Here is a 13,740-nt window from a genome sequence, read left to right as displayed (position 1 = left end):
AGAAAGAAAGAAAGAAAGAAAGAAAGAAGGGAAGAAAGGAAAGAAAAGAAAAGAAAAGAAAAAAGGACGGTGCCAGAGACAGTTCCCTTGGAACCCGTCCTCCTGTCTCTCTTTTCTGTGGACCATCCAATTGCATCTGCATGGAAGAGGATCTAGACTCAGGTACTTTTGATCCTCAGTTGTGGAGCTTTAGGTGAGTTTCTCATCCTCTTTGTGTCTTAGTGTCCTTTACTGTAAGATAGGGATGGGTGTTGATCATGCTTGCTGCATAGACCACTGTGAGTACTGGTTGGGTAAATACAGAGAGAAAGCTTCATTTTGGATTCAGGATGACTAAGGGGGAGGGGGAGCTGGGAGATCACCCTCACTCCGAAACAAATACCTCTTCTTCCCTCCCAGCTTCGATCTCTACCTATATTGGTTCGTCTGCACAAACATTGCCTACCTAGTGAAGATCATCAGATGGGGGTGGGAGGTACCTGTAAACACCCACTGAATCTCTGGGGAAGGAGAAAGACTAGCAGCCCCTAAAGAACCTGAGGCCCCTGTAGACAAAAGCTAGCCCCCTCTACCTGCCTTCCTCTGCAGCTGCCTTTATTGTGGGTGGAAGCTGCTGAAAAAGAAAAAAAAAACTTATGTAATAAAGAAATGCGGCCACAGCGACACATGAAAAACTCTTCCTCAGCATCTTTGAGCAGTACACAATCCATACAGCCACGTTAACCCATGCTTCTCAAGTGTGGGAGGAAAGGTGCTGGCAGGGAAGCCGCCCATTGCCAAACCAGGCCAAACTCAGCACACCTAGCGCATTTTTCTGTTTTGACATAGGGCCTCTTGTAGACCAAGCTGGCCTTAAACATGCTATGTAGCCAAGGATAGCCTTGAACTCCCAATCCTTCTGCCTGTAAAGTGCAAGTAACACAGGTATTGACCAATCATGTCTAGCAGTAGTATTCCTTGAGAACTTAGACACATATCTCTGCATCCCACCTACTGATGCATTTCCCACCACCACCAAAAAAAAAAAAAAAACACCCTGGAGATACAAAACAACTTCTCATTGATGCCCAGCGCAGTCTCTATTGTAGATACCCCACCTTCACATCAGTGCTATGACTTATGCATGCTAATGGCCATTTCTTACATATTCCTGCTGGTATGCACACATAGGCCAGCACCAGGAAGTGCCTACTGGATTCCAAATGTATGCTAGAACACACTCTTTCTATTGCATGCATGAAAAGACAGACATAGAAATGGCATATGTGTTCTTGGCATGTACAGAAGGGTGTAACTAGGCTGTGTATTCCCTTTATTCTGTACAGCTTCTCCCAGAGGGTTTAGCTCCTCCCCCTGTCATCTGAACAGTGAGCAATACAGAGCTGGGTCAACACTGAGCCTAGACATTGTCTTCTGCCCGTACCTGACACCTAGCAATAAGAATGCCAAACAAGCCGGGCCGTGGTGGCGCATGCCTTTATTCCCAGCACTTGGGAGGCAGAGAGGCAGGGGAGAAAAAAAAAAAGAATGCCAAACAATGCCAGGTGGTGTTGGCTCATGACTTTAATCCCAGCACTCAGTAGGCAGGGGCAGGCAGATCTCTGTGAGTTTCCAGGCCATCCTGGTCTACAATGATAGTTGTTACAGAGCTGTTATGAAGAAACCCTGTCTCACAAAACCAAAAGGGGGGAAAAAAACCTCAAAACAAAGAACAAAACACAAAACATGGAGAAGAAGCTGGGCAGAAGTGTGCCAGGGCTATACGGAGAAACCCTGTCTTTTTTTGTTTGTTTGTTTGTTTGTTTTCAAGACAGGGTTTCTCTGTGTTGCCTTGGCTGTCCTGGAACTCACTCAGTAGACCAGGCTGGCCTTGAACTCAGAAATCAGCCTGCCTCTGCCTCCCAAGTGCTGGGATTAAAGGCGTGTGCCTGTGCCACCACTGCCCAGCCAAAACCCTGTCTTGAAAAACCAAAAAAAAAAAAAAGCCAGGCATTGGTGGCACAGGCCTTTAACTCCAGCACTTGGGAGGCAGAGGCAGGCAGATTTGAGTTCGAGGCTAGGACAGCCAGGGCTACACAGAGAAACCCTGTCTCGAAAAACCAAAAAAACAAAAAACAAACAAACAAACAAACATGGAGAAAAAGAATGCAGACCAGTCAAGGGATTCCCAAAAGAAGCTGAAGCAAGTGTAGTAATGAAGGTGATTTGGGTAAAAACATGGGAGGTAAGGGAGTTGCAGGCAAGACAGTTGTACTCTTTGAGTACAAATTGGGTGGCTTAAAGGGACAGAACTTATTCTTTCATAGTTCTGAGCACCAGATGTCAGAATTATTTAAACCAGGCCAACAGGGTCATGCTTTCTTCAGGTATGGAGGAATCTTTCCTGCCTTTCTCAGTTGGAGACTCCAGGCTTCCCTTGGCTTTGGCAGCATTATATTTCCTCATGGACTTTTTTTCTGTGCCTGTGTTCTCTCTATAGCCATTTATAAGAACATTGTCATTGGATTTAGAGCCTGCCAGTTAAATCATAATAGCTTCAAATATCCATTCTCAGCCCTGCATGCTGGAGTATAAACTCTCTTTCTCTCTCTCTCTCTTTCTCTCTCTTTCTCTCTCTCTCTCTCTCTGTATGTGTGTGTGTGTTTCTTCAAGTTTATCTGTGTACCATATGCATGCCAGATTCCCCACAGAAGCCAGAGAGTGTATTGTATCCCCTAAAATTAGAGTTATAATTCTGAGCCACTCTGTGAGTGCTGGGAAGTAAATCCAGGTCCTCTGAAGAGAAGTGAGTGAATTCAACTGATCACTTCAGTCACAGTTATACACTTTTAATTCTGGCACTTGGGAGACTAAAACAAATGGTTCTCTGTGAGTTTGAAGACAGCTAGTCTACATAATGAGTTCCAGGGCAGCCAGGTACAATGACACCCTATCTAAAAATAATAAGAAAAAATATTTCTCTTAATCATCTGCAAAGACAACCCCCACCCATACTTCTTCTGCAAAGTCACAATTATAGTCCATAATGGGATTTGGAAAGACATTTGTACAGTACCACACAGGGTGATAAAGACTGCACTTTGGATGGGAAGTTCTGAGACATAGGTGGGAAACATCCTAGCAAAGGCACGAAGGGACTAAGCTTCTCCCCGTCTCTCCTTAATCCCTGGCATCTTTCCTCTGAACCTAGACCTTACCCTCAAGATGGGAACCTTCTCAGGATTCCCAATAATTCCTAGGAGTTCCTTCAGGATCTACACGATCCAAGCCTTTCTCTTTCTCTCTCTGTCTCTCAGAAGGCTGGCCTGAAACTTGCATCATACCCTCCTGTTCCTGCCTCTAATCAAGGTTACAGGGGTATAATCTCTCTGCTGTCCTAACAGGGGTCCATCAGGACTTCCAGCTTGATTCTTCAATTTCTGACCTTCTGTGGAAATCAAGTCAGCTCCTGGCTTCTCTGTGCTACATCATCTCTAGATGGCCACAATGCCCAACATTCTGCATATGAATTTGGCTCCAGGCCTTTGAGGTATGGCTGGGTCAGATACATCCCTGGTAGGGCCTCAGTACTTAGCTGCCTAGGCTGAGTTTCTGGCAGCTGGCTGGCTCCAGCCCAGACTTTATAAGATTTAGGATATATAAAGGCAAAAGAAGCTGGGAGGACAAAAGCAGGGGAATGGATTGAGGAGCAGGAGGCTGAACTGAGGAGGCTGGCCCCTGAGCCAAGGACCAGGGTATCTGTGGTGGACAAAGGTGACCTTTGGGGTTGCCTGGAGCAAGAAAAGGTCGTTTTCCTGGGAGGATATCTCTGAGGATGGTGTGGAAGACTGGTTGAGGTAGACAGGAAAGGGAAAAGATGACCTCTGTCTCAGAATCAAAAGAGCAGCTGCTGCATCTTATTGAGTGATCATGAGCTAAATGCCCCAAGATTCCTCCACAGGAACACCCTCGGGTGAGGGAGGTATGTAGAGAAGGAGGTCTCTTCTTGCTGCATCTCCATCCCATTGCTTTGGATCTCCTTCTAGGAGTCCAATAACTGGCCCTGGCACTTTCGCCTACTTTTCAAAAGATAGGGGTAAGCCCTTTGAGAGTCCAGAGCTCGGCGGGTCTCTCCCTCCAGAATAGGTCGCTTACATGGGCAAAGACAAATCTCACTATAGAGAAGGGAGTCCCCGGGACCAGACCCCTGGGCTCTCCAGAGAAGTCAGACAGAGACAGAACCCCCTTCTCACAGACAGATGGGCACACATCTTTGAGGATCTACAGGGTCTGGAGAAAGGCAGGAGCATACGTGCCTTCTGAGGGCATGGTGTCCCTGACCTTCCAGGCCACCCCTGGGTAACTGCCAGGACTACGTGTGCCTGGAAAATTGTGAGTTCCCGAAGAGGAGCAGTCCTTCAACTGGGTGGGGGAATAACCGGCCCGCCTAAACAACAGTCTGGGAGGCGGGGCAGCTGCTTATTTGCCTAAAGGGCCTGCCTGGCCCAGCTGTCTCATGGCTCTGGGACGATGAAGCACTTCACTATCAGGGAGCAGTGCCAACTCCAGGCCCAGATGCAGAGAGCCCGGGCCGTACCACCGCTCGAAAAGGACATGCCTTGGATTGTACCAAGGCCCAATCACAGGGAGACACTGTCCAGCGAGGCCGCCCTGCAAGCCCCGCCCAGCAGGTGGCGGCCCCTCCCCAAGCCGACGTGCAGAAAGGAACGCGCCGGCCTCGCCCGCGAAGGGTTGCTCCGCGGCGGGCGGGGCGTGATGCCTCCCCCTCCTGTTCACTGGCTGCAACCCTGCAGGGTGGGCCCTACTAGACTGGCTATTGGCTGCAAGATAGATTATTTGCATATGGGGCGGGGTAACTGGACCCGATTGGGGCCCGCCTTGGGTGTGAGTGTGGCCACTGCTGCCACTGAAGTTGATCCAAGAGCTGGCTATGGCCTTGCGCCGGGGTCGCAGGTGAAATAGAAGGGTTACAAGGTTGGCGGATGGGGGAGCACCTTCGAGGCTGCATTTCTCAGGGGGATATGGGGATTGGGCGGGACAAGAGAGGAGTGGCTCTGTTGCCCAAGTTAGAGGGGATGAGGGCGGGGGCGGAGAGGAGGACCCCTCCACTTGCCCATCCGCCGGGGCTGTCCCTCCAGGCTCAGGACAGCCACTGCCCACCGCACACTGCGTTGCTCCGGACCCACTGTGCGTGTGACAGCGGCTGATCTGTCCCTGGGCAGCGCGAACCCCTGGCCCTTCAGTGACCCGAATCTGGGCGACGGGCAGATGGCCACTCTTGGGCGGAGGAAGAGCACCTGGGTTCAGAGAGACAGGGTAGCAGGCCACTAGAAGACTACCTACAGACAGGCCTTCGTGGGAGCCCAGCTGAGCCACACTGGGTTGGGGTCTTCTCTGCCCTGCACCTGTGGAACGGAGCTTGGGCCAGATACCCTGTTGGAGGGAACTTTCTTCTTATGTGTATTAGGATTCCAGGCTGTGCAAGTCCCCAGAAGAGCCACTGTCAAAGTCATCAAGCCCAGAGACTCTGGGCAGGCACAGGTGTGAACTTCAGCCAACAGGACCAGAACCTACATGACCCACCTCCTGAGGGCCACCTTCAGGAAGACACTGGCAGCTTGCTTGAATGCTTCTGCCACTTTCATTGAGGGAGTCAGTGCCATGGATCTCTCTGTGGGCTCCTTTCCCAGGGACCCTCCTGCTAAGTGTTCTCAAGTCCACCTAAAAGTGGAAAAGGATATCCGGGGAACTTATAGGCTACAGGGCCAGGGCATCTGTAGCCAGTCCACAGGCCCTGAAGATGGAGGGACAGGCTTAGTTCAGATCTTTCTAGACTGGCACTGGTATCAAACTCAAAGTGCTCTGCAGATGGGGTGGGTTATGCGGCCTCTAGGTTGAGAAACAATGAAACTGACTCTTATTGTTGGAGAGTTACCTACTGGGGAGGCCCTCTGAACTAGGGTTCTTCCACTTCTCTGCTGGAAATGAACAAGGCCACTGAGACTAGGTGGGGCCCTAGCAGAGCCTGGCCCTGACCTCTGGCTGGCTGGATTGCCTAGACAAAGCTACCCAACAGTGACAGCTGGTAAGGTCCTGACATCACTCAGCCAGGTCCTGCCCTGCCAGGGACCAGATATGTGTGTGCAGTTTGTCTGTTCTTTGCTTCAGCATACATCAAGCTGTTGTTTCCAAAGTAAAGTTACAAAAATTCCAAAGTAAACTTTTCATTAATTCAAAGGTTTGCTTGGTGGTTCAAAGCAGTCTAGCAACTGTTTGGTGTATGGGATTCTGTCCACTTGAAAACAGCCACAGAGGAGCAGAGCTCTACCAGCCCTTCCCCTCAAAGCGCAGTGGCCACCTGAAGAAGAGAGCCTGGAAAGTGCCGTCAGGAACATCATACTGCAGACTAGACCTGGCCTGGGCCTGGGCAGGGGCCTCAGGAGAAACAAGCACTTTTCAGGACACAGGGAGCATGTGGTGCGTGTTTGCTAGGAAACATGTGACAGACTCAAATGAGGATAACAGCTTAGCCCTGCCTAACTCCTGTGTGTGGGGTGGTCTCTGGGTACTGCATCCACTAGTCTGTGCTTAGCTTTGAGATGAACCATTATGGGCTTAGAACCAGTGCCAAGAAGTCTATTCAACTCTCCTGCGTGTGGTAGGGCTTCAGGAGGGGGTAAGTTCAGGTTCCTCAGACTTTTCCCACCAAGGATACATCCCCTAGTGGATTTTGCACTCTAGGATTCATTCTATATGACCTTTTGCTTGACCCTGCCTGTCTGGGGCCACAGGTTAGGCAGGTCTAGGCTACAGCAGGCTCATGCTGGAATGCAGACAGGAGCATTCTGGCTTGCTAACACCAGATCAGGAGCCTCCCTCTGTGGCCTAGCCTCTCCCCTTCCTGTTTCCTGCTCAAGGCAAGAATATGGTCTGCTGGGCAGTGGCGGTACGTGCTTTTAACCCTGCACTGAGGAGGCAGAGGCAGGTGGATCCAGCCTGGTCTATATTGTGAGTTACAGAATAGCCAGGGCCACACAGAGAAAAGAAAAAGGAAGGAAGGAAGGAAGAAAATATGGTCTTACTTGTACCTCACAGGAGTGAGCTCCTGGTGGCCCTGGCCACCGAGTGGCTTCTCTTTAACTCACATGGATGGTTTCCTTGCTCCTCCATTGCAGGATTTTCAGGTCCCCTTTCTGTCTGACCCAGAAGAAATGGGGAATACTGAACCTAGCTCAGAAGCCAGCTGGAGAGAAAGCTGAGCTGGTCCCAAGTGTTCTCATTAATATGGTGTAAAGACACTCATAAACTATGGTGTACCCATCTTGTCACCCATGGTTCTGATCCTCACAAAAATCTCCAGCCCTAGGAGCTAGGAACATATGGCTTGCTAGGTAACCAAGATTTGGAAGAGCACAAGAGCCAGGGTAGTAGTGAGCTAGGCTATGGAAGCATCCTTGCCCTAGTGTCAAAGCTGGAAGCTAACAATCAGGCTTCACACTCACCCTAGGAAGAGAAGGACAGCCCTACCCATTCAATGTCCATATCTACCTTGGGGCTAACAAAGTTTTCTAGGGAAAATTCCCTGAGCCTAGCCAACCCAGAAGTCACAAACTTGACCTAGGAGTCCAGGACTCGCCCCCACAGGTTCTCAGCAAACCTGATGGGCAGGTCTAGCTTGTCCTGGCATCCCCAGTTTCTTGATGCTGGTGGCACACAGGCCAAACAAGGAAAGCCAGGGAAGAAGGGTCCAGATAAAAAAAACCCAGGCCAGGGCTAAGCTGACAGGCCTCACCAGGCTAGGGGGTTACAGATAAATACCCCTAGGAACACTCATAGCATGGGACCCTGGGAGCTATGGTGCTTTCGTGAGAACCCAGCAGTAGCCACCATGTGGGCCTCAGGGTCTGAACTGCAGATGGTACAGTACAACTTCAGGACACATTTAAGCACCTTTGAAAGGTAATTTATTGAGGTTGTCAGGGCAAGGAAGGCAGCACACATACACTGGAGTACATAGCAGGCACACACACAGGATGAATACACTGTCCACACTTCTCTCCATGCCTTTGGGGCCTGCTAAGTTCTGAACTGTACCCATTTATTACTTCTTCAGGGGACTTGGGAGATTTGAAAGAGACTAGGATTAACAGTTGCCAGCACTCCAACCCCCTGAAGCAGAAACTGCAGGACATCATAGCTTTAGGGAAAGAATCCTGTGATCACACTCTCCTACTATCCAGGTGGCTCATCCCAGCTGTGCTGGCTCATCTGTCTTCAGGATCCCTACTTGTACAGGAACTGCTACCTCCAGGAGCTCTGCCTCATGGGGGGAACTGTGAGAAAAACACAAGCTGAATGGGCTGAGACCCTTCCCATGGATGGGGGATGGGAGAGGGTGGGGTAAGGAGAGAAGCATACCCTCAGGATTCAGGCTGGACACTAGGATGTGGCTCTGGGGGACTCCTTGGAGGAGGTCTTCTCTATTTGGAGGCAGAAGGTCCTGTGGGCAAAGCAGGTCAGCTGAGATCTAGGGTAGCCCCCACCATCACCTCCTCCCAGAACTACTCTGACCTGTGTGCTCGGGTTGGTTTTATCCAGCTGTGGAGGCGGTGTCAATGCAGCCCCTGTCTGCTGGATGAACTGTTGCAGATTGCACTGACGGAGTTCCCTGTTCAGCTCCTCCAGCTCCTGAGCCTGGGCCTAGGGGTACAGGGGACCTTCAGGAACAAGGCCACAACCTTCTTTTCCCTAGACAGCGTGCTCCCTGGTTTTGATTCTGCATCAGATCCCCAAACTGCTTGTGCAGCAGGTGGAGAGTTGAGACTGGCTGGGTAGCAGGTAGGGAGTTGATGGGGTCTGGGCTCACCTGCAGAGCGTGCTCAGCATCCTCCAGAGCCTGGCTCACCAAGGCCAAGGTGCCCTGCATCTCCAGACTATGCCGCTCTTGGATGGCTAGGTCCTGGCGTAGGCGCTCAGCAGCAGATGCTGTAGCTGAAGGAGGACCAGGGGCCTCAGCAGCCAGTCGTAGCTCTGCCTCCAGGGCACGAGCCTGGGCATCCAGGGCCTCCAGCCGGGCAGTGTGCTCGGCAGTAGCTTCACTGAGTGCTTGCAGGCGTGCCTGTCCCTCACGCTCCCTGGCTTGTTCTCGTTGCAGCTCTTGTTCCCAGAAGGCCTCATGGCCCAACTCCTCAGTATTCCTCTGTATCCTGAGTTCTAGGCCCTGCAGTTTTGCAAAGTAGTCTGGTATGGGTCCTACCAGGGCTGTAGACTCAGGGATAGGTAGGCTGGGGACCAGCTTGGGACATCCAAGGTTGAAGGTCAGTGCTTTGCGTGGCTCACGGCCTGGTATTGCCGATGGCTTTGGGGGAAGGCTGGCACGAACTGGACATCGTTCTGGGGGTGGACAGTTGTCTGAGGAGGGCCTCCCAGACAGGCTGGGACCTGTCCGCCTCAGGACAAACTGGACATCATTGGCAAACTGTCCACAGGTGGCCTGGGCTCCCACTGGACATTCCTGTGGCAGCAGCTGTCGTTCCTTCTCCCTAAGACGCTGCACAAGGACAAATCGACCTGTCTGGCCTGTGGGGGAAAGAAAGGTTCAGCCTATGTCCCCCCTCTATCTACTGGCTTGAAGAATAGAGCAATCAAAGGGGGATCAACCCCACCCTCCTTGGAAAGGAAGATGCTGCTGGACCACAGCCCCACCAGTTTAGTTTCTTTGTCCCCAAGGAACTCACCTATAGCTTGAGCTAGCGCAATGACCACTTCTTGGCAGGTGGTCTGTTCTGAGACGCCACAGACCACCCGCTGGATGCCATCCACCCATACCTTTAGCTCCATGGCCACAAGCTCCAAGACCATCCCTGTCCTGTGGGGAGGGCGGGAGGGCACAGGCCATAAGCTCAGGCCAGGTCTGCCTCCACCACAGCCTGGCCTTCCTCTTCTCTTGGCTTACCACAACAACTGGCTCAGGACTGTGGCCCTTCAGCCCTGCCCTCCGGTGCCCAGCCCCACCCGCAGGCCACACATTCCTGGAGTGGCTGGGGAACTAGTTTGGCCCTCATGAGCATTTTGAGGCGTCCCCTCCTTCACCAGCCTCCTCTTGCCCCACCCACCCCACTCCAGGAACAGGGCGAATCATTAACCAGGTCCAGGTTTTCCTGTCCCCCGGTCACCTGGCTCAAAGGCCACTACCCTTTTCATGAGGGCGGCTGTCCCCAGGCACCTAGTAGCTACTATATGCAAATGCAACGCCGTCCACAGTCATGGAAACGCCCCCCAGGGAGGGAAACAATCTTGGGCCCCGGAGAAGCTGAGAGTCACAACACAGACGGACCTCCATCTCGGAACCGACCCCAGACCTGAGGAGCTCCCTCTGCCCCACGCCCGGTCCGCCTCTGCAGTCCCTCCCGTCCAGCCAGTGCTCTGGGTTCTGGTGGTCCCGCCCCACTGGGGGCGGGGGGCACAGCCCGCCTCACGGCTGATCCCCGGCAGCGCGGGATCCAGACGTCCCACTCCGCAGCGGACAGACGCAGGTGCAGCGCAGCCACCACGCGTCCCTTCACCCAGATCCGCTTCCCCTCGGTCGAAGACGGCTCCCTGATGCCGCGCCCAGTGCTCAGGAGTCTCGAGAACCCGGCACAGCTCACCTGGATACTTGCCGGCCTCCGGGACTAAGGCGCTTCGGTGCCGCCTCAACCTGCTGTCCCAGCGCCGCGGCGCGCCCAACCTCACGGCCTCATTGGCTCCCGGACTTCACGCCCCGCCCCACAGCACCCCATTAGCTCGGAGGCGTGTGTCTCCCGCCCCATGCTCGCTCCCATTGGCAGCCCTTCTCCCACCACGCCCCATTGGCTCCTTACTCGGTCACGCCCCGGAGGCAACCAGGTGTGGGCGGGGCCCTGAGTAGGTAGTGGCAGGACCGAGTCGCCCGAGATACCTACCTCTGATGATCAACGCGGAAGCGCGTCTGCAGCTGCGTTCGCTCTGGGCTGATTGGCCCAAGTGAAGTGTGTTCCCAGCTCCTGAGCAGACTTCTTCAGCAGACTTTGAGTGTGCTGGTCTCCGCCCACAGAGAGGGCTCCTGACTGGAATCCTGCAACCCTGACGTGCACCCGAGCTCAACAGTCGCCCTCCCTTCACCAGCCCCGTAGGCTAGGCCTCTTCAGCCCTGCTCCCCTCGGAATCTGTGGCTGAGGACACCGAGAAGAATGGCCATGAACGCCCCTGCCCCACCTCGTTCCATTCCCGGCTGCTACCAGAGGGAGGTGGAGTTTAGGGGCCAACTGGTCTAGTGGGGCCCTCTGGTGGGGGAGGGGATCGTCCCTAAGGCTGATTGGGACAAAGACCCTGGGGTCTTTGTTTGAAGCGCCATCCTCTCCCCTCCCCCAATGGATCCTGTGTCTTCCACAGCAGGGAGCGGGGCCCTGCTTCCACGTCTTCTCTGCTGTCCTGGTGGGCTAAATCAAGGCAGCCCAGCTCCATCTGCTCTGCCCCAATCGCAAAGCTGTGGGAGGGGGTTCCCAAGCCCCGTGGCCATAAGGAAGCAGATGGAAGTTAAGAGGCTGTGGACGAGACAAGGTAGAAGGAACCTTCTGGGCCCACTTCGATTTGAGGCAGAAGCAATGTCCTTCAGGGTTCACTAGTGGAACCGCCACTGAGGAAGAGCCCAGAGGTGTGGAGATAGACACAGAAAGATAAGGCTTCCGAGGGTTAGGTAGATGGCTGTCAGACACAGCTTCACTTGTTGGCTAGAGTTAGCACAGCCACTCCAATCTCTTGTCACCATCCTTGACTGCCCCCTAATCAGCTCACCTCCCTAGGACCATTTACATACTCAAGACACCTACATACCTACCTCTCTCACACAGTGAATTTACTCATAGGACACCACTGTTTGCCAGTTCCAGCCTATCGCCACTGGCTAGGGACAGGTTCCAGGGATCTGTATAGTTCCTGGGCCTCCTTAGCTTAGCTGGGTGGGTAGTAATCTAGCTTACAGATCCAAACCAAATTGGTACAGAATGCACTCATGGCCCTGGGCTGTGTCTCCCTGGAGGCTTCTGGTAATAGACACCCTTCCCCCCGCCCCCCACATCCATACAGAAATCCATGGCAACAGTATAGAATGCTTCCTTCCCTAGGCCTTCTGTGGGTTTAGGCCTCAGGTGAGTGTGGTGGTGAGTTCCTGGGCTGAGGGTACATGAATATGAGTTTTAGGCAAAAGGTTAGCACCTCTAGGCTGAGGTTAAGGGGGAAAAGAAGGGACAGTAGGGAATATATGTATACTGGGGATATTCTGCCAAGGAAGTGACCTGCTGTCCTAGCCTGAAACATAGAGATGAGGACACTCCTATGAGCAGCAGTCCTACTCCTATTGAGTAGTCACGTGTAAGCCTTCTCAGAAAGAAGTGGCAAGTGCTAACTGGGCCTCTCTGGCACACAAAAAGAGTCCCATGAGGTTCCCACACCTGGGATACAAGGCAGACTCTAATCTTCCTTCCTCCCCTCCTTCCTTCCTTCCTTCCTTCCTTCCTTCCTTCCTTCCTTCCTTCCTTCCCAGCTCCTGACCAACATCGAGCATGGCCCCTAAGTCTTACCAGGAGTCTGAAGAAAAGCAGGTATCCCTAGGTCCAGCAGGTGTACAGTCAGACAGCAGTGTCTTAGGGTCTCCAGCTGGCACACCCGTGGACAGAGTGGCTCCTTCTCCGAGCACTAAGCTCTACACACCAATGAGCTGCTTGATCAAGCAGTAAGGAGGCAGGGGTTGGGGTAGCCTCCTTGGCTGGGCTAGCCAAACGGGCCAGCCTGATCAAACCACAGGTGACTGGAATTGCAGGTTAGCCCCTGAAACCCTGGACCCACGTACCCTGAGGCTGTTATGGGAACAGAGAGAACTAGAGATCCAGGCACTTCGGTGGGCTGTTCAGAATGGCCAGAATGTCCGATACAACTACATCCTGCACGAGGTGGCAGGGATTCCCCCTGAGCGGTCAGTGGTAAAGCCCTCAGCCCAACCCAGGTCCTACCCTGCTGTAGCTCCGAGTTTCTGTCTGAGCCCAACCACTGAGCCCTCCTCTAGCTGATTGCCTCTAACTTTACTCCTTGCATGGCTTGACACTCTGCCATACCCTTGAATAAGTTAGTATGCTGGAAATGTAACCCTACCCCCTAGTGTGTAGACCCCTGCCCAGACCTGTTAGGGTTTAATCTGCACTGGCCTGTTCTAATATGTGCCTTCAGGGTTTGGTGGCTGTGAGGCCTCTTTCACTACTAACCTACTCTCGGGAACCCTTGCTTGACCCAGACTGTTAAGATTGCCCCTCCTGCCATGAACTCTAGAAGTCAAGACAAAGTCCTGAAGAACCAGGTCCAGAAGCTTACCCTAGAGCTGAAAGCACAGAAGGAACAAGCTCAGCAGGTGAGGGGGTGGGATCAGGGAACAGGGCAAAGACTTGGCAGGCTGTAACTACCCACCTAGGGTTGGTCTGAAAGGTGGGGCTGCTGGAGGCCTCTCTCACTGGCAGGAATTCTTCATCAGGAGAAACAGCAGTTAGAGGAGAAACTGCAGCAGAACCTCTGTGCAATGCAGCAGCTGGAGGCTGAGCTTCAGTCTTTCCAAAAATCATGCCTTCTACAGCTAGCCCGTTCCTCTTGGGTGGGACGCACGCTGAGGTCTCAGACTGGCAGTGTGGAGGTGAGTTTGTGCTCCTGACCTAATACCTCTCAGGCACCCCTCTC

The 13,740-nt window shown here is 53.0% G+C and overlaps 2 protein-coding genes and 1 long non-coding RNA gene across 14 annotated transcripts in view; 2 read left to right on the top strand and 1 right to left on the bottom strand.

Annotated features, from left to right (window-relative positions):
* Positions 1–4,900: 4,900 nt before the first annotated feature.
* On the top strand, positions 4,901–6,237 carry LOC116100968. Its single transcript, XR_004122747.1, has 2 exons — positions 4,901–4,953; positions 5,468–6,237. It is a non-coding gene; the product is annotated as an uncharacterized LOC116100968 (long non-coding RNA).
* A 1,701-nt stretch (positions 6,238–7,938) lies between these two features.
* On the bottom strand, positions 7,939–12,086 carry Rassf7 (Ras association domain family member 7). 5 transcript variants are annotated; one of them, XM_031388817.1, is made up of 7 exons: positions 11,858–12,086; positions 10,944–11,192; positions 9,738–9,868; positions 8,867–9,579; positions 8,572–8,700; positions 8,419–8,500; positions 7,939–8,333 (listed from the first exon to the last, which is right to left on the bottom strand). In XM_031388817.1, the coding sequence occupies exons 3-7, from the start codon at positions 9,859–9,861 to the stop codon at positions 8,302–8,304; spliced, it is 1,080 nt and encodes a 359-aa protein (XP_031244677.1). In that variant the 5' UTR covers positions 9,862–9,868; positions 10,944–11,192; positions 11,858–12,086; the 3' UTR covers positions 7,939–8,301. The 5 variants fall into 5 exon arrangements, with proteins under 5 accessions (XP_031244677.1, XP_031244678.1, XP_031244679.1 ...); XM_031388818.1 differs by having other exon boundaries at positions 10,944–11,103; XM_031388819.1 differs by lacking the exon at positions 11,858–12,086 and having other exon boundaries at positions 10,944–11,208.
* Positions 11,363–13,740, top strand: part of LOC116103207 (GTPase HRas) — a 25,373-nt gene continuing 22,995 nt past the window's right edge. For 2 of the 8 annotated variants that reach the window (XR_004123431.1, XR_004123432.1), the window contains exons 1-5: positions 12,113–12,167; positions 12,563–12,751; positions 12,839–12,991; positions 13,342–13,420; positions 13,541–13,696. Coding sequence is in view for 6 of the 8 variants with exons in the window: in XM_031388796.1 (XP_031244656.1) it covers positions 12,582–12,751; positions 12,839–12,991; positions 13,342–13,420; positions 13,541–13,696 (558 nt within the window). In the remaining 2 variants the exon portion in view is untranslated. The other 6 variants (XM_031388796.1, XM_031388801.1, XM_031388795.1 and 3 more) reach the window with 6 other exon arrangements.

The sequence above is a fragment of the Mastomys coucha genome, unplaced genomic scaffold, assembly GCF_008632895.1.
Source record: "Mastomys coucha isolate ucsf_1 unplaced genomic scaffold, UCSF_Mcou_1 pScaffold21, whole genome shotgun sequence".
NCBI classification, from domain to species: Eukaryota; Metazoa; Chordata; class Mammalia; order Rodentia; family Muridae; genus Mastomys; species Mastomys coucha.
This window is presented reverse-complemented; position numbering and strand designations above follow the sequence as displayed.